General features: G+C 41.2%; 1 protein-coding gene across 1 annotated transcript; it reads left to right on the top strand.

The window, feature by feature from the left end:
- The first annotated feature begins 14,371 nt into the window (after positions 1 to 14,371).
- LOC128541186 (uncharacterized) lies at positions 14,372 to 17,911 on the top strand. The gene is made up of 5 exons (XM_053511466.1): positions 14,372 to 14,947; positions 15,441 to 15,650; positions 15,751 to 16,082; positions 16,170 to 16,325; positions 16,973 to 17,911. The coding sequence occupies exons 3-5, from the start codon at positions 15,798 to 15,800 to the stop codon at positions 17,909 to 17,911; spliced, it is 1,380 nt and encodes a 459-aa protein (XP_053367441.1). The 5' UTR covers positions 14,372 to 14,947; positions 15,441 to 15,650; positions 15,751 to 15,797.

Raw genomic sequence — 17,911 nt, 5'->3', positions numbered from 1 at the left:
ATTTATTTCACATTCACATAATATTAACATTAGTGAAAACAGCTGAAACTTTATTTATTCAGATAAGAATGTAAATAGTAGTTAATACCTGTATTGGTATTATGACTATATTTATTGTCTGTCACTGTTTAACTGTAGTGAAGCACTTTGAGCTCCATATTCTGTCTGAATAGAGTTATTCTAATGATTGTAGGTAAATAGACAGAGACAGATTGAGTCAGTACTTTATCAGTACTGTGTTTAATGTGACGTATCACTCCAGAGTTCTCCAAAGTTTACTGTACTTCACTTTACTTAAGAATTTAGGATCTTCACATTAAATTAATAACTTTAATACACATTACAGCACATACTTACAGTCACGGTACATGGAGCTTAGCTTCACCGTCCTCATTTAAAGCTCCACCCACTCACTCTGTTACACTACGTATAAATACAGAAACTGAAAGTTCATCCAGAGTAAAGAAAACTGATCTCTCTCTCTCTCTCTCTCTCTCTCAGGAAAATGGTGGAGGTGAGTATTTCAGTAGATCAGGACCAGTTCATCTGTCCAGTCTGTCTGGATCTCCTGTGGTCCAGCACAGTTACAGTTACACTATCCTATCACAATACAGTGGAGGTGAGTGAACCCGGAGTGAAACAATTCTTCCTGAATGTCCTGTATGACTGTAGTGTTTATCAGCATTAAACCTCACAAGGCTTTTACCCTCACAGCATTAACAGCAAACACAAACATGTCTGTAACTTTTTATTCATAAAACATACCTTATGTTTATAATAAAAGAATGCAACCACGGGGGGGCGCAATCCAGTGTCTTCTTGTGCCAGTCCCAAGTCTGGATAAATGCAGAGGGTTGTGTCAGGAAGGGCATCCGACGTAAAACATTTGCCAAATCAATGATGTGAATCAAGAATATAATTCCCATACCGGATTGGTCGTGGCCCGGGTTAACAACGACCGCCACTGGTGCTGTTGACCTACAGGGTGCTGGTGGAAATTGGGCTACTGTTGGTCGAAGAAGGAGAGGAGGAAGGCGTGTTCGTAAGCAGAGAGAGAAGAGGAAAGGCAAGAGTTTAGGAGTGATAGTAGGGACTTTGAATGTTGGGACCATGACAGGGAAGGGAAGAGAGCTAGTTGATATGATGCAGAGAAGAAAGGTGGATATACTGTGTGTACAGGAGACCAGGTGAAAAGGTAGCAAGGCTAGAAGCTTAGGATCAGGGTTCAAATTGTTTTACCATGGTGTGAATAGGAAAAGAAATGGAGTAGGAGTTATTCTGAAATAGGAGTTTGTAAGGAATGTTCTAGAGGTGAAGAGAGTATCAGATAGGGTGATGAGTCTGAAGCTGGAAATTGAAGGGATAATGTTCAATGTTGTTAGTGGTTATGCCCCACAGGTAGGATGTGAGTTAAAAGAGAAGGAGAAATTCTGGAGTGAGTAGATGAAGTGATGCAGAGCATCCCCAGAGGTGAAAGAGTGGTGATTGGTGCAGACTTCAATGGACATGTTGGGGAAGGGAACAGAGGTGATGAAAATGTGATGGGCAGGTTTGGTCTTCAGGACAGGAATGTAAAAGGACAGATGGTGGTGGACTTTGCAAAGAGTATGGAAATGGCAGTAGTAAATACTTTCTTCCAGAAGAGGCAGGAACATGGGGTGACATATAAGAGTGGAGGCAGAAGCACTCAGGTCGACTACATCTTGTGTCGACGTTGTAACCAGTGATCAGTGACCGAGATCAGTGACTGCAAAGTGTTGGTAGGGGAGAGTGTAGCCAGACAACACAGAATGGTGGTGTGTAAAATAACCCTGGTGGTGAGGAAGGCAAAGAGGACAAAGGCAGAGCAGAGGACAAAGTGGTGAAAGCTGAGAAAGGAAGAATGTTGTAAAGTCTTTAGGGAGGAGTTGAGACAGGCTATGGGTGGTCAGGAGGTGCTTTCGGTTGACTGGACAACTACAGCCAATGTGATCAGGGAGACAGGTAGGAGGGTACTTGGTGTATCATCAGGTAAGGGGAAAGTGGACAAGGAGACTTGGTGGTGGAATGAGGAAGTCCAGGAGTGTATACAGGGAAAGAGGCTAGCTAAGAAGAAGTGGGACACTGAGAGGACTGAAGAGAGTAGACAGGAGTACAGGGAGATGCAGAGTAAGGTGAAGGTAGAGGTGGCAAAGGCCAAACAAAGAGCATATGAGGACTTGTATGCTAGGCTAGACAGTAAGGAGGGAGAGGTGGATCTGTACAGGTTGGCAAGGCAGAGAGATAGAGATGGGAAGGATGTGCAGCAGGTTAGAGTGATTAAAGATAGAGATGGAAATGTACTGACAGATGCCAGGAGGGTGATGGGAAGATGGAAGGGGTACTTTAAGGAGTTGATGAATGAGGAAAACGAAAGAGAACAAAGAGTAGAAGAGGTGACTGTTGTGGAACAGGAAGTAGCAAATATTGGTAGAAGTGAGGTGAGAAGGGCGTTGAAGAGGATGAAGAGTGGAAAGGCTGTTGGTCCTGATGACATACCTGTGGAGGTATGGAAGTGCTTAGGAGAGATGGCAGTAGAGTTTTTGACAAGTTTGTTTAACAAGATCTTGGAGAGTGAGAGGATTCCAGAGGAATGGAGGAGAAGTGTATTGGTGCCAATTTTTAGGAACAAGGGAGATGTGCAAAGCTGTGGCAATTATAGAGGTATAAAGCTAATGAGCCAGACAATGAAGCTGTGGAAAAGAGTAGTGGAAGCTAGGTTAAGGGCAGAGGTGAGCATTTGTGAGCAGCAATATGGTTTTATGCCTAGAAAGAGTACATCAGATGCAGTATTTGCTTTGAGGATGCTGGCGGAGAAGTACAGAGAAGGTAACAGGGAGTTGCATTGTGTCTTTTTAGATTTAGAGAAAGCGTATGACAGGGTGCCAAGAGAGGAGCTGTGGTATTGTATAAGGAAGTCTGGAGTGGCAGAGAAGTATGTTAGAGTGGTGCAGGACATGTATGAGAGCTGTAAGACAGTGGTAAGATGTGCTGTAGGTGTGACAGAAGAGTTTAAGGTGGAGGTGGGTCTGCATCAAGGATCGGCTCTAAGCCCCTTTTTGTTTGCTCTGGTGATGGACAGGATGACAGATGAGGTAAGACAGGAGTCACCATGGACTATGATGTTTGCAGATGACATTGTGCTTTGTAGCGAGAGCAGGGAACAGGTGGAGGAAAATTTGGAGAGGTGGAGGTATGCTCTGGAAAGCAGAGGAATGAAGGTTAGCCGCAGCAAGACGGAATACATGTGTGTAAATGAGAGGGACCCAGGAGGATTGGTGAGGCTACAGGGAGCAGAGGTAAAGAAGGTGCAGGATTTTAAGTACTTGGGGTCAACGGTCCAGAGCAACGGAGAGTGTGGAAAGGAGGTGAAGAGGCGGGTACAGGCAGGTTGGAATGGGTGGAGAAAAGTGTCAGGTGTGTTGTGCGATAAAAGAGTATCAGCGAGAATGAAAGGAAAGGTGTACAGGACAGTGGTGAGACCAGCGATGCTCTACGGCTTAGAGACAGTGGCGCTGAAGAAAAGACAGGAGGCAGAGTTGGAGGTAGCAGAGCTGAAGATGTTGAGGTTCTCCTTGGGAGTGACAAGGATGGATAGGATTAAGAATGAGTTTATCAGAGGAACAACCCACGTTAGATGTTTTGGAGATAAAGTCAGAGAGGCCAGATTGAGGTGGTTTGGACATGTTCAGAGGAGAGATTGTGAATATATCGGTAGAAGGTTGCTGAGGTTGGACCTGCCAGGCAGGAGGTCTAGAGGAAGACCAAAGAGGAGATTTATGGATGCAGTGAGAGAGGACATGAAGTTAGTTGGTGTGAGAGAAGAGGATGCAGAGGATAGGGTTAGATGGAGGCAGATGATTCGCTGTGGCGACCCCTGAAAGGGAACAGCCGAAAGACAAAGAAGAAGATGTTTATAATAAAAGATGGACTATTAAATAACTGGTACATATTCTCCAAAACTGCACAAGGTTACAGGACTTTCTCCAGGTTACTGACACTACATTTCTGATCTGACAAAATGTATAAATATTTAAGTTGAACAAATGAAACTGAAGTTCACTTTACAGTGTAACTGTATTAGACTAACAATTCTCTCTGACATTCTGATTCTTAAACATCATTTAATTAAATACACTTTATGGAAAGGAAATTAATAGGTAAAGAGTAAAGGAACCTGCCCGGACCCTGATCCCCACGATGACGTAGTGAACGAAGCCCCGCCCCATAAACACACCTTTGTGCTGTTCTAATAACCTGGTTGCAATGCTGTATAGTCCCAGCAGGTGGAGCAGTGACTGCTTTAGTCAGCTGCAGTTCTTGCCTTGTCAACATATTTTCCTGATTAAATCCAGCTTGTCATCTTGGAGATATATACAGTGTCAGTGTCTGAGTACCGTCACTAACTATGCTTTAATAGACCCACACCGGGCCACTGGAATTTACTGCATTGTCTACATACTTTTCATCATTTCATCAAGGATGTCATCTCGCTCTGTCACTCTCATACACTTTCAAAATAATAATAATATAAGAAATGTAATAATGTCAGCAGAAAATGTATTTTTATGTAGTAGTTAATAATGCTGCACCAGCATGTTTTACATAAATACATAATTCAGCTAAGTATGGCTAATGAGTCATGAGTAATTAAGAGTGTTTTTTTTTTCTTTAACATAGTGTGTTACTGTGTATAGAGACGTATATTAACACTATGTAAAGTCACACCTGTGGACAAAGAGACGCACATTCACACTTGTGGCTGTCTTTTGTCTTGTAAATGTTGTATTCTTCATGTACATTGATGGGGTGAAAAGAAGGTTTCAGCCAATAGTTCCCTCATCTTTCCATGTGGTGAAATGGTTAAAGCATCTACACTGAAGGCAGGTGATCCCCGGGTCGTGTCTTGAGAATGGCAGTTTATTTTTTTTCATATCACATAACGCACACATCATTTATTGTAGGCTAATCGTGTCATAGACATGACATAGACATGATCTCTCTCTCTCTCACACACACACACACACACACAAACCACCACTTTCCCAATAAAAGCAGAATTCACACCCGTGACCATCTTTTGTCTTCTAAATGTTGTTTTCTTCACAGATTCACAGTTTGTTTAGAGAAACTGGCAGCGCTGTGATCTAAAGACATTGAGGATGTAAAATTCTAGAGGGATTTTTGATATCTCAAACGGGTCAGCCGTGACGATGCCTTAAACTTACGCCGAAAAGTGATTAATAACTTTCTGTGTGGCCTCATATTGAGTGACACGTTCAGTGACATCATGTTCAGTGACATCGCATTGAGGAACATCATAGTGTGATGCTTATTTTCCAGCATCTGTGGCCTATTATACACACATACACATTAGAAATATTAATGTAACCCGTTCCTTGGATTCATTTCTATCAAACGGAGGAAAAATACCTACAGGGTCTGAGCTCACCAAACACACATATAAATTTATAGTATTTAGAGGCTCGGGTTCGGGGTCTCACACCAAACACAGAATTACAGATAAATCTATGTTTATGAATCGTGTCTGCACTTGTTCAATTTAGTCACTAACTGCTTGAATAAATACACATTCACAGAAATCAGGTTTTAAGGAATAATTTATCCTCAGCAGTCTTGTTTTTCTTTCTTTTTCTTTTTCAACTACAATTATATTGCAGTACCCTTTTCAGATATTCAAAAGAAAATCCTTTCAAATGATTACAATTTAACCCTTGAAATGAAAAGTTGTCAGTTCACAATTACAACTGAAGATGAAAATAACAATAAAATATATATAGTCCAAGCAGTCAAATAAAATATACTGTAGAGGAACGCTGAATATATGTTATAAATGCTGAACAAATGTGTTTGACTCAGTTCAGTCAATATGTGTGTATGAATGCCTACAGAATCCTCGCTGAATTGAACGAGGAAGACTCCTTGCCTTCCTTAGACTGAGCGAGTTCCCTGATTGCGCAATCCATCCATAGTCAAATCCAACTCGTAAATACCAACAATAATCCAAATGATTGTAACGCGATGAGACAGTCCGATCTCGTCAAGCACACACTTTATCCTCCCAGCACTAATACAATACCACAGTTCAGGCATACATTTAAAGAAGGGAATGGCGAAGATGAATATGATTAAGTGTGAGCCGAATTGCGGAGTATTTAAAAGCCTCAGGACTCTTTTGCAGGTGTTTAGAGTTAATTAGTTGATTCAGATCATTAGGTTAATAGCTCGTTTAGAGAACCTTTTCATGATATGCTAATTTTTTGGGATAGGAATTTTGGGTTTTCATGAGCTGTATGCCAAAATCATCAATATTAAAATATTTAAAAGGCTTGAACTACTTCAGTTGTGTGTAATGAATCTAAAATATATGAAAGTCTAATGTTTATCAGTACATTACAGAAAATAATGAACTTTATCACTATATGCTATTTTTTTGAGAAGGACCTGTAGTGTGTGAAGTGTACAAGTTGTATTATATATAATATTGTTAGTCACGACCCTTGCTCCTTGTATTCTTACATTTGTTTTAAATTTGTCAAAACACTGCCAGGCCCACACTGATTCCAAACTTTACTTCAGAACTGTTAGTATCATGTCATACGTTGATGTGTGTGTTAATGTGTTCTTGAGAACAAAGCGCCATCTAAACTGTGAATAGGAGATGGAGGGGCTGATGGTAAGTGTCTGATTAGTCCACGTCGTGCGGCTGGGAACAGCATAGCTTGTAGCGGTTGGCTGAAACCGCAGGGGGGAAAAATATCAGAAAACTATTCCAAAATAGAAATTTAAAGCAGGAACTAAGCAGGACATACTAAACTGATATATATATATATACAGTGGCGTGAAAAACTATTTGCCCCCTTCCTGATTTCTTATTCTTTTGCATGTTTGTCACACAAAATGTTTCTGATCATCAAACACATTTAACTATTAGTCAAAGATAACACAAGTAAACACAAAATGCAGTTTTTAAATGATGGTTTTTATTATTTAGGGAGAAAAAAAATCCAAACCTACATGGCCCTGTGTGAAAAAGTAATTGCCCCCTGAACCTAATAACTGGTTGGGCCACCCTTAGCAGCAATAACTGCAATCAAGCGTTTGCGATAACTTGCAACGAGTCTTTTACAGCGCTCTGGAGGAATTTTGGCCCACTCATCTTTGCAGAATTGTTGTAATTCAGCTTTATTTGAGGGTTTTCTAGCATGAACCGCCTTTTTAAGGTCATCTCAATAGGATTCAGGTCAGGACTTTGACTAGGCCACTCCAAAGTCTTCATTTTGTTTTTTTTCAGCCATTCAGAGGTGGATTTGCTGGTGTGTTTTGGGTCATTGTCCTGCTGCAGCACCCAAGATCGCTTCAGCTTGAGTTGACGAACAGATGGCTGGACATTCTCCTTCAGGATTTTTTGGTAGACAGTAGAATTCATGGTTCCATCTATCACAGCAAGCCTTCCAGGTCCTGAAGCAGCAAAACAACCCCAGACCATCACACTACCACCACAATATTTTACTGTTGGTCTGATGTTCTTTTTCTGAAATGCTGTGTTACTTTTACGCCAAATGTAACGAGACATGCACCTTCCAAAAAGTTCAACTTTTGTCTCGTCGGTCCACAAGGTATTTTTCCAAAAGTCTTGGCAATCATTGAGATGTTTTTAGCAAAATTGAGACGAGCCTTAATGTTCTTTTTGCTTAAAAGTGGTTTGCGCCTTGGAAATTTGCCATGCAGGCCGTTTTTGCCCAGTCTCTTTCTTATGGTGGAGTCGTGAACACTGACCTTAATTGAGGCAAGTGAGGCCTGCAGTTCTTTAGATGTTGTCCTGGGGTCTTTTGTGGCCTCTCGGATGAGTTGTCTCTGCGCTCTTGGGGTAATTTTGGTCGGCCGGCCACTCCTGGGAAGGTTCACCACTGTTCCATGTTTTTGCCATTTGTGGATAATGGCTCTCACTGTGGTTCGCTGGAGTCCCAAAGCTTTAGAAATGGCTTTATAACCTTTACCAGACTCATAGATCTCAATTACTTTTGTTCTCATTTGTTCCTGAATTTCTTTGGATCTTGGCATGATGTCTAGCTTTTGAGGTGCTTTTGGTCTACTTCTCTGTGTCAGGTAGCTCCTATTTAAGTGGTTTCTTGATTGAAACAGGTGTGGCAGTAATCAGGCCTGGGGGTGACTACAGAAATTGAACTCAGGTGTGATAAACCAGTTATTTTTTAACAAGGGGGGCAATCACTTTTTCACACAGGGCCATGTAGATTCGGAGTTTTTTTTCTCCCTTAATAACGTAAACCTTAATTTAAAAACTGCATTTTGTGTTCGATTATGTTATCTTTGACTAATAGTTAACGATTTTTTTTTGATGAGCAGAAACATTTAAGTGTGACAAACATGCAAAAGAATAAGATATCAGGAAGGGGGCAAATAGTTTTTCACACCACTGTATATATATATATATATATATATATAAATATATATATATATATATATATATATATATATATATATATTAAATGTCAGCACATGCTGTGGGTAGGAGACTGGGAAAGCCTACTATGGTCAAATCTTGTTAGAGAATCTAAACTTGTTACAAATGTGTTGTCATCTTTCTCAGGATTTTGTCTTATTTGTAATTTGTATCTCTCTAAAAGTCAAAGATCCTGTATCCCCAAAACCGAACAAAACCTTACAAGGTAAGTGCAACAAGATAGTTATTAATATTCTAGGCCCATACTACTGTACATTACATTCATTTCCTGCACTAAGTTGATGGAAACAGGGATGTCTGGGCATCTCTGCTTCTCCCGCTACCACCTTTACCCTGGATTGGACTAAGTGGTATGGAGAATGGATGGATGTCTTAATGATGTATAAAATGAGTAATCTTTGAGAGCAGATTTCATAGATCTCTCCATTTATCCATCCATTCTCTGTACTGCTTAGTCCAATCCAGGGTCTGGGTACATGTGATGCATGTTTTATTCTTCTCTTTTTGTTATTATCATTTTTTATATAGTTTCTCAGAGACTGGCTCAGAGACTTGGGTGGAACCATCTACATCCCAGCAGCATACAAAAGCAGGTGAGGTTCATCCTGTACAACTCAATAAATTAGAATATCCTCAAAACCTTGATTTATTTCTGTAATTCAATTCAAAAAGTGAAACTCATATTATACAGATTCACTACACACAGACGGATATATTTCAAGTGTTTATTTCCTTTGATTTTGGTGATTATGGCTTACAGTACGAAAACCCAAAATTCTGTATATATACAGTATAATTGAATTACTTAAGACGGATAAAAAGAGGTTTTTAACACAGCAATGTTGGACTACTGACAACAAGTCCTGTTGGAAAATTAAATCAGCAACTCCATAAAGCTGGTTAGCAGAGGGAAGCAATAAGTGCTCTAAAACGTCCTGGTCGACGCTGCGCTGACCTTGGACCTGATAAAACACAGTGAACCAACACCGGTAGATGACAGGGCTCCCCAAACCACCACTGACTGTGCAAAGTTTACACTAGACCTCAAGCAACTTGGATTCTGAGACTCTCTTCCTCCAGACTCACTGCCCACTGAGCAACAGTACAATCATTGTCATCTTAAGCCCAGGTAAGACACCTTTGATGTTGTCTCTGATTCTAAAGTGGCTGGACACGAGGAATACGATTGTTGTAGCCCAGGTCCTGGATATGTCCGTGCATAGTGGCTCTTAAAGCACTGACTCCAGCTGCTGTTTACTCCTGTTGAATCTTCTCCAAGTACTTGAATAGGCTCAGTTTCACAATCCATTTAAGAATGTGGTTATCCCTTTTCCTTATGCACCTTTTTCATCAGTTTGATCAGTTAGTAGTAAATATGTATGTGTGAGTGTTTCATATGTGTGTTTGCAAGTGTTTCATATGTGTGTGCATGAGTGACGTTTGATTTAAGCCCTATACATCGCCTCATATTAAATACACTATATATAATATCACATATAAAAATATGTACTGGTGAAAAAAAAACTTTTTTAGTAAAAAAGTAAAAATCTGCCCTTTTTTGTGTGTTGACCTCCAACTGTCTAAACGGACAGAACTGCTTAACTGCTACCTGGACACCGTGCGGCTGCTTCTTTCGGCGAATCACATTTCTCGCCTTCCAAAACTCAAAGCCAATCATCTTTGCCCTTTTCCAAAATTCTCCATAATTCACAGCCAATCACCTTTCCTTCCTTCCAACATTCAGCTCGACCAATCCGCGTCGAGTCTCTCTGTCGAATCACGTCCTTGCGTTTCCAAAATTCACGTTGCGTTTCCAAAATTCTAAACCAATCAGCTTCCTCCGTTTCCAAAATTTAAAGCCAATCAGCTTCCCTCGTTTCCAAAATATCTGCATAATTCACAGCCAACCAACGTCAAGTATGCGCGCCATGCACCCGCCTTACACCCCCCCCCCCCCTTGCTGATGCGGACAGATTTTGTCAAGTTTTTAAGCTATTCGTAGATATATGTGTATACATCCATAGACAGAGATATTCTTTCAACATAACACGCACAATAAGACCGCACGTTACGTTTGTTGGTTAGAAAGCATTACAGCGATAAATGGACTTTATTTAATCGGTTTGCATTATATAATGTTAGTGTAAAGTTGCTGATGCTGTATTAACGTCAATGTATTCTAAGCAGACATGCCTCCACTTAGTTTTACAGTTACACATTAGCGGTGTATTTTAGTGTTTTCTACCGTTTAATGCTTTTGTTTCCGCAGTGTATGCTTCCAGTAGTAATATCTTTCCTGTATTTATTAACACAACGTGGTCGCGGTGGTGTTAGACCAGGGTGAATTTGCCCTGCATATGATCAGAAGAAAAAACACTGAAATTGGTTTGTGCATTGCTTGTGCATGCGAAATAAAGATGAACACATTTATTTTGCATGCACAAATGGTGAACAGACCATGCACAAACGAATCGACCAGTTTCAATCGATAAATGTTTATTTTGCATGTACAAACTGAGTGCAAATGCCTAAAAAGTCAAGATTGTAACAGACGCTGCATAACACCATTATAACAGATAACAGAGACGTGATGATGCTTATTTGAACAGACCAAGCGACGCGCAACTGCAAAACTATAAACATGCTTTTTTTAACTTATATGAGATTATAATCAGATCGTTGTGCACTCACCAAAACAATGAATAATCACCACTTTTCTGACTACAATTACACCATAATGTTAGTAGACCAGTAGATTATATTGTCATACAGATTCGAATCACAATATTAATGAGGTTTGTGTTATAACCTTATTAATTTAGTGCATCTGTTGTGGCACAAATCCAGCTTAAGTATTTTAGACATTAATACAGTTAATATGACTGATTTGAATCAACCTGTGTATTACAGCTATCTGCTGTTTTTATGTAATTTACATTGAGCTAAAAATCTATCTATCTATCTATCTATCTATCTATCTATCTATCTATCTATCTATCAGAAAATAAATATTCATATATATCAAAACCTAATAGTTAAAAACCTTGCTGGGTGTGTGAGACGTATGTATTTGGTTTAATTGGCACCTTTTTCCTGGTAATGAAAGATGGCGTCTAAACAGAAAAAACACAGGGCTACGGGAGATGAGGAGTGGATGTCACGTCTCCGTAGGTTCGCTGCCTCTGGGGTTTGGCCCTCTGAGGCAGGAAACAGACCAGCACCACGTCAGAAAAAGTGGTATGATCTGTATCAGAAGGTAAAGTTAGAAAGAGTGATATGTATACAGGTATATATATATATATATATATATATATATATATAAGTGTAAATGGAATCCATGTTTAAGGAGATTGCATTCTTATTGTTTGGCATTAAACACTTTTACAGATTGAGAAATGTCCAATGCAGCTGAGGGGGCATAAACCTTCGTTTGGAGGAACACAAACTTGTAGCTGTGGTTTCCATGCAAGAAAGGTATCAGTAGTCTTTCCTTAAAATACCATGTGTCCATGATTGACTTAATTTTCTTTTCTATGCCTCTGTAGCCTTCCAGCTCTGTCCCTGTGCCAGAGACACCACAGCCAGGACCCTCAGCATCCTCTTCTGCAGCACCAGCTACATCTAGCCAGTCAGTAACACCTCGTATGCCAGCTTTGACTTTGGCATCGGTAATTATTGATCATGATTCATTATGTAATAGGAGTGTGCACATATCATTTACACCACCGCTAAAGACACCACTTAAATTTCTTGTTTTTTTGTTGCAGTTCACAAAGCCACGGTTCGGAGGGGCTCATGGTGCTGGTTTAAAGCCAAACTTAAGCTTGTCTGTGAAGCATGCAGGCAAGGTAATATTAGTAAAATTACTAGTAACACTTCCTTAAATTTAATTTTAAAATATGTCTATTGTTGTTTTTTTCTCCATTTTGAAGTGGGATTTACATTGTTGAAATGTTTTAGTCTTTATCTATATAATCCATTTAACTATTATTTCTTCATATTCATTCATACTCTCTCAGCCCCTTACTAGCTCTTCTGCACTGTCCAGTGGTGACACAAGTGCTGTTGTAAGAAGGACACAATCTCCCTCTTGCAGTCCCAGGAGGTATATTCAGACTGTCTCTCCTCTGTCGCTTTCTCCATCTCCTGTATCAGCAACTGCCAAGGCCTTCTCCATTTCATCAGCCACTTCTACAGCTGTGAGAAACTCATAAATTATTATTTTCTTTATATGTGCTTTTATTACTAACTTAGAAGAAGCAAATTAATCATGCATGATTTTTAAACATATGCCTATACAGTACATTTGTCTTTTTAAAATATCTATAAATCAGGACTCAGCAGCATGCCATGGCACCTCCTTTACTCCTCCCATCCCTGCATGCTCAGCGCATGTCTCTGCAACCTCCACTCCTCCACCAACTGTGGCTTGTCCCTCTGCCCACTTTGCTCCTAACCCTCTGCTTAATCCATCAGCAGTAGATGTTGAGCCTCCTGTTGCTTCAAATCCTGTCTGGCTCCCAGCAGAGATAAAAAAGACAATACCAGTTCAGGACCAGAAATGGATTTCAGCAGCACTGTGGAAGCACCAGCGGCTGCGTACAGATTTGAAGCTTTGGCATGACCCACCAGGGCCAGCGCTCATTTATCATCAGGCACCCACTCCAGAACGCTTTTTCACCCACCAGCTTCTCCTGTGGATGTCATACCACCTGTGGAAGGTCAGGTTGTCCTGTCCTGAATGTGGAAAACAGCTCACAGGTGCTGGAGTCCACAAGAGAGCTCGTCTGGTTCTGGATGTGGACAGGTATTACCTGATGATAACAGAGACTCTAAGGTGTAATTCTGTTGGCTGCAAAACCAATTACATCTCTTCAAGCAAGACCATATTGGACCAGCTGGATTTGTCTCACAGGCTTGAGTTCAGTATGATCCTGACTCAGAAGTAAGTGTAACACGCGAGTATGTAAAAAATGTGACCCTAAATCACACTAGGAAATTACGTGTGTACGAGTGTTCAATACTAATTTCTTTCTTTCGTCTCTTCCCACCCGTGTTTAATACAGATATGCTTGTGATATTCGAGTGATAAGATTTCTGAGGGAGAGAACGCTTGGTAACAGCCCCACTCGCTTGGTCAGGCAGCTGAGGGAAAACCACAGCGAGGAGTGGCTTAAGCGTGTCTGACGGTACCTCCGGGCATGCTCTGCTTTTGTTGCTCAACCGAGCCTGCTACCTGTCACGTTCCAGCTCAACCAGTGACCATACCAACTCACCAGTGGATCCTGGCCGTGTACGGACGTGACATTCTGAGCAGGCTGGATCACATCAAAGCCAGAATAACTTCTACCTTTGGCACTGTGCTTAAAATGGACTCCACAAAAAAGGTAAATATTTTAATTGTAATCATTGTTAAAATATGCATTATTATGACTTGATGGCATTTTGGTTTCCTTGTGAAATCTTAGAGGAAAGGCAAAAACTTTGTAAACTAAAATTAGCCCAACATTACAATAAAACACTTAAAATGTGTAGAGTTAGTTTTCTACATAAAAAAGGACCTTCATACTAGTATCATATACATGATAACAATGTGTTTGGGCTTTTCAATGCACATAAAGATCACCAAGAAGTTGTCAGGCATTGCCAAGGGGACCGCTTTATGGCTTACATCAGTGAACAATGAGGTGGGCCAAATCCTTATCAGTGTCCTGACAGCTCAGGAGGGTCCCGGACTTGACACCATGATCGCTCATCTAATCCAGAGGTACAGCAGTGCTGGTGTGGCTCCTCCTCGCCTACTTTATGTTGACACTGACTGTTGTAAGGAAGATGGAGAGACCAGACTTAAAAAAAGATTTAGTGGGTGGCCAGATCTGATTGTCAAGCTGGACATTTATCATTTCATGAGGCGGCTGGCATCTGGGTGTACAAATGAAGCACATCCTTTGTACAAAACCTTTATGGCTAAATTGTCATGCTGCATTTTTGAGTGGGACAGCAGTGATGTTGCCTTGCTGCGGGAAGCCAAAAGGGAGCAGCTGAAGAAGGAAGGTGTCCCTGGTATCACTCAAAAGCTAGTGGACGAGCACATTACCAAGGATGAGCTGTCTCTGCACTGCAGAAGGCGGACAAGAGGAGAGCAGCAGACCTTCATGTTGATTGAACTTCTCCTTAATGAGCTGAAGGGAGTTAAGGGCAGCGATTTACTTGGTGTCCCTCTCTTTGACTGGGAGAGAATGGAGCACATTTGGAGAGTCCAGAAAAGGCATGTGAAGTGTATTCAGGACGAACCAGGTGTGCTCCTGTACACTGAGACAGGATGCACCAACAAAGGAGGCATTATCCTGCCAAACTACCGGTGTGCCAGGGGATCCACATCACTAGAGTCCTTCCATTGCCATGTCAACAGATTCATTCCAGGTAAGTATTAACAACTGTTTATCAGCAAGGTCAGATACAGCAGGGGAAATAAGTATTTGACACATCAGCAATTTTATCAGTAAGAGGAGTTCTAAGTGGGCTATTGACACAAAATTTCCACCAGATGTAGCCATCAAGTCAAATATTGAAATTATACAAATAAATCAGAACATTTAAGTATTTAAGTTGAGTCGTAATAAATAAAGTGAAATGACACAGGGAATAAGTATTGAACACACTTTATTTAATACTTTGTAGAAAAGCCTTTGTTGGTGATTAAAGCTTCTAGATGCCTCTTGTATGGAGAGACCAGTCGTCTGCATTGCTCAGGAGTAATTCTGGCCCATTCTGGTCTCTCCATACAAAATGCTGATGTGTCAAATACTAATTTTCCCCGCTGTACTTACAGTTTTACAATTTTATTTCAGATCCTGGAAATGGTGATAAAATTATGCCGTTTAAACGTAACAACAAAATGTCTCTCTATTTTAAGGAACAAGTGCAAACAGTCTGAATTTTCAGCTGTACCTCCTGGAAGGAATCCATAGATAGAATCAAGACCGTGAAGCTGCTTCCCTGGCAGTAAAGCCTCCATCTCTGCTGAGTTACTCAGGAGACCTTGTGCACTGTGCCAACACTCACAGTGTCAAAGTGCTTGGAAAGAAGCTTGTCCCTTCTTTTCAACCACCTGGCGTGTACACTGGTGAGCTGTATATTATAATTATTTTTATATTTGTATGATGGAATAATGTTTTTAGGAAATTGCTGAAATGTAACATTTGAAATTTAATTTTTTCTCCCAGGGGAACTAATAGGTATAGAATACCTAAACTGGCAGACGGGACAGGCCATGCAGGACCAGGATCCTGATGCAGAGCAGACTAATCAGATGCTGGAGGATGTAGGCTCTGAGGAGGAGTTGCAGGATGAGGGATTTGAAGATGGTGGTGTGGATCCTACTATTGAGCTCATGGAATTCACAGCCTCATCCTCTGTCCCATCAGCTGCCACTACCACCTCAACCTGCATTAATGAAACACCGACCTCTCCCCAGGCTGCTGTCTCAACTGTTGCCGCTACTAGTCCTCGTCTGCCTGCAACAGATGCCAGTTTAGCAACACCTGGGAAACAGCTGGTAACTATTTTTGTCACTTGATAATACTGTTCTCAGAAGGTTATAATCTGTTCCTGAGAGTTTGAGGTTTTTAATTACAATTTCCAGACTAACACTGAGAGTGCAGGACCCTCTGCTCCATCTGCACTGCCCAGTAGCTCTGCCCCACTGCTCCATATACCAGTCAGCCATACAGCAACTCTTCCATCCACTCCAACAGTTGCGGTGTTGGCAAGATCACCATCAGTACCTCAACAACAGCTGGTAGGTGTTTTTAAAATGCAATATATATTCTAATCTGTTTGACATGTGGTATGAGGTGAATTTAAATTTTTGTTGTGTTCAACTGTTCAGGCTGTGGATGTATGCTCCAGTGTGTCCTCTGGCATATCAGCTATAATTACTAGTTCAGCTGCTGTCCTTACTCCTCCCACTGCCTTCACAACTACTGCTGCTGCTGCTACTGGTCCCTCTCAACCACATGTCAATACTCCATCACTTGCACAACATTTGGTGAGTTTTTTATATAATTGTTTTAATATAAATTGTCAGCATTAGAATTTATTACCTCTAAATTGTAGGATTTATTTATTCTCCTTCTGAATAATAAGTATTATTATTTACAAAACTTACTGTAACAGTATGAGCACAGAGATGTGACACCTTCTCAAACTTTGTGTGAAAATGCATAATGTTTATTTCATAAAAGTTTAATTAACTTTTTTTTTTTTTACATTTAACAGTTTGTGCATACTGCTGTGCCCACTGATCCCCCAGGACCATCAGATATCACACCAACAGCACCTGAACAACAGCTGGTAAGTATTTAGGTGAGATAAGGGGATCATGTGTATTGTTTTCTTACTTGTTGTAGTATTGTTTTTGATTTTTATTGCATGTGTTATATTCAGGCTGTGGATGAGCACTGTGTCCCAGGGATGGACCTAGTGGACAGCCTGGCAGAGTACTTGGTGGGACTGAGGACCGAAAGTGGATTAACACTTAACAACCAGCAGGCCAGCACCATCATAGAGCTCTGGCAAGACCTTTTGCCGTATGACAAGCAGCGCGTGGCATACGCTGCTCGGCACCAGGTGCGGCTGACCACCGGACGCTTTAGACGTCCCAAAGCAAAGGGAGAATTTACACCAGGTGTGGAGAGCATGACACGATGTGTACTAGGATCCACAGGATCACCTGCCCAGTGGCCAGACTGTTGTCGCCTAGTAGAGGCCATCTTTGTTAGACTCTGTGGAGTTCACAAGAGCCCCAAAAAACAAAAAAACACTTGTTCACTGACAAGATGGACATTAATTCTTAGGGACTACAAAAATATCAGGCAGCTGGTTCTGGGTAATGGCTTGATCATGCAGAGCACTACCCTGCAGCTTCCTGACGTTAATCAAACAACACTCATTCAGTGGCATAACAAGCGACTGAAGCGGCAGGATTTTGGGATTCTGCTGCAGGGGGTGAACTTGCCTCCGTCAATTCCTGTAGCTCCTGTGCCTCTCCCACCTGTGCGGACACGTCCTACTGCTGCAACCCCACAGCCCGGCCCTCAACATCAGTACCACTTGCCTGTAAGTACAGTGGGTCAGGCAGTGGTCAAGAGAAAGTCTGCAGCTGGACCACACCCCTGTGCTCCACAATCTGTTCGACCAAGGCTACAAGCGCAAAGGCAGTTGTTTCCTCAGCCGCCTCCTCCACCTTCATGCGTCCCCATAACCATTGCCCTGAACCCCACCCCTGCCAATAACCCCTTTGTATTTTTGACTCCACAAATCCCTGCACTGAGGTCAATTGCTCCTGTTCCGAGAGCTTATAATCGAAGTGTTAAAAAAAATTAA

This window comes from Clarias gariepinus, chromosome 2 (genome assembly GCF_024256425.1).
Source record: "Clarias gariepinus isolate MV-2021 ecotype Netherlands chromosome 2, CGAR_prim_01v2, whole genome shotgun sequence".
NCBI lineage: Eukaryota > Metazoa > Chordata > Actinopteri > Siluriformes > Clariidae > Clarias > Clarias gariepinus.
Note: the sequence above shows the minus strand (reverse complement) of the source record. Positions and strands in the feature narration are given on the sequence as shown.

What these genes read in the sequence shown, in the direction of transcription:
- LOC128541186 (XM_053511466.1), top strand. Translation starts at nt 15,798, where the DNA reads ATGCAGGACCAGGATCCTGATGCAGAGCAGACTAATCAGATGCTGGAG. An exon ending in CAACACCTGGGAAACAGCTG is followed by an intron (nt 16,083 to 16,169) that starts GTAACTATTTTT and finishes TACAATTTCCAG; the next exon opens with ACTAACACTGAGAGTGCAGG. An exon ending in CAGTACCTCAACAACAGCTG is followed by an intron (nt 16,326 to 16,972) that starts GTAGGTGTTTTT and finishes TGTTATATTCAG; the next exon opens with GCTGTGGATGAGCACTGTGT.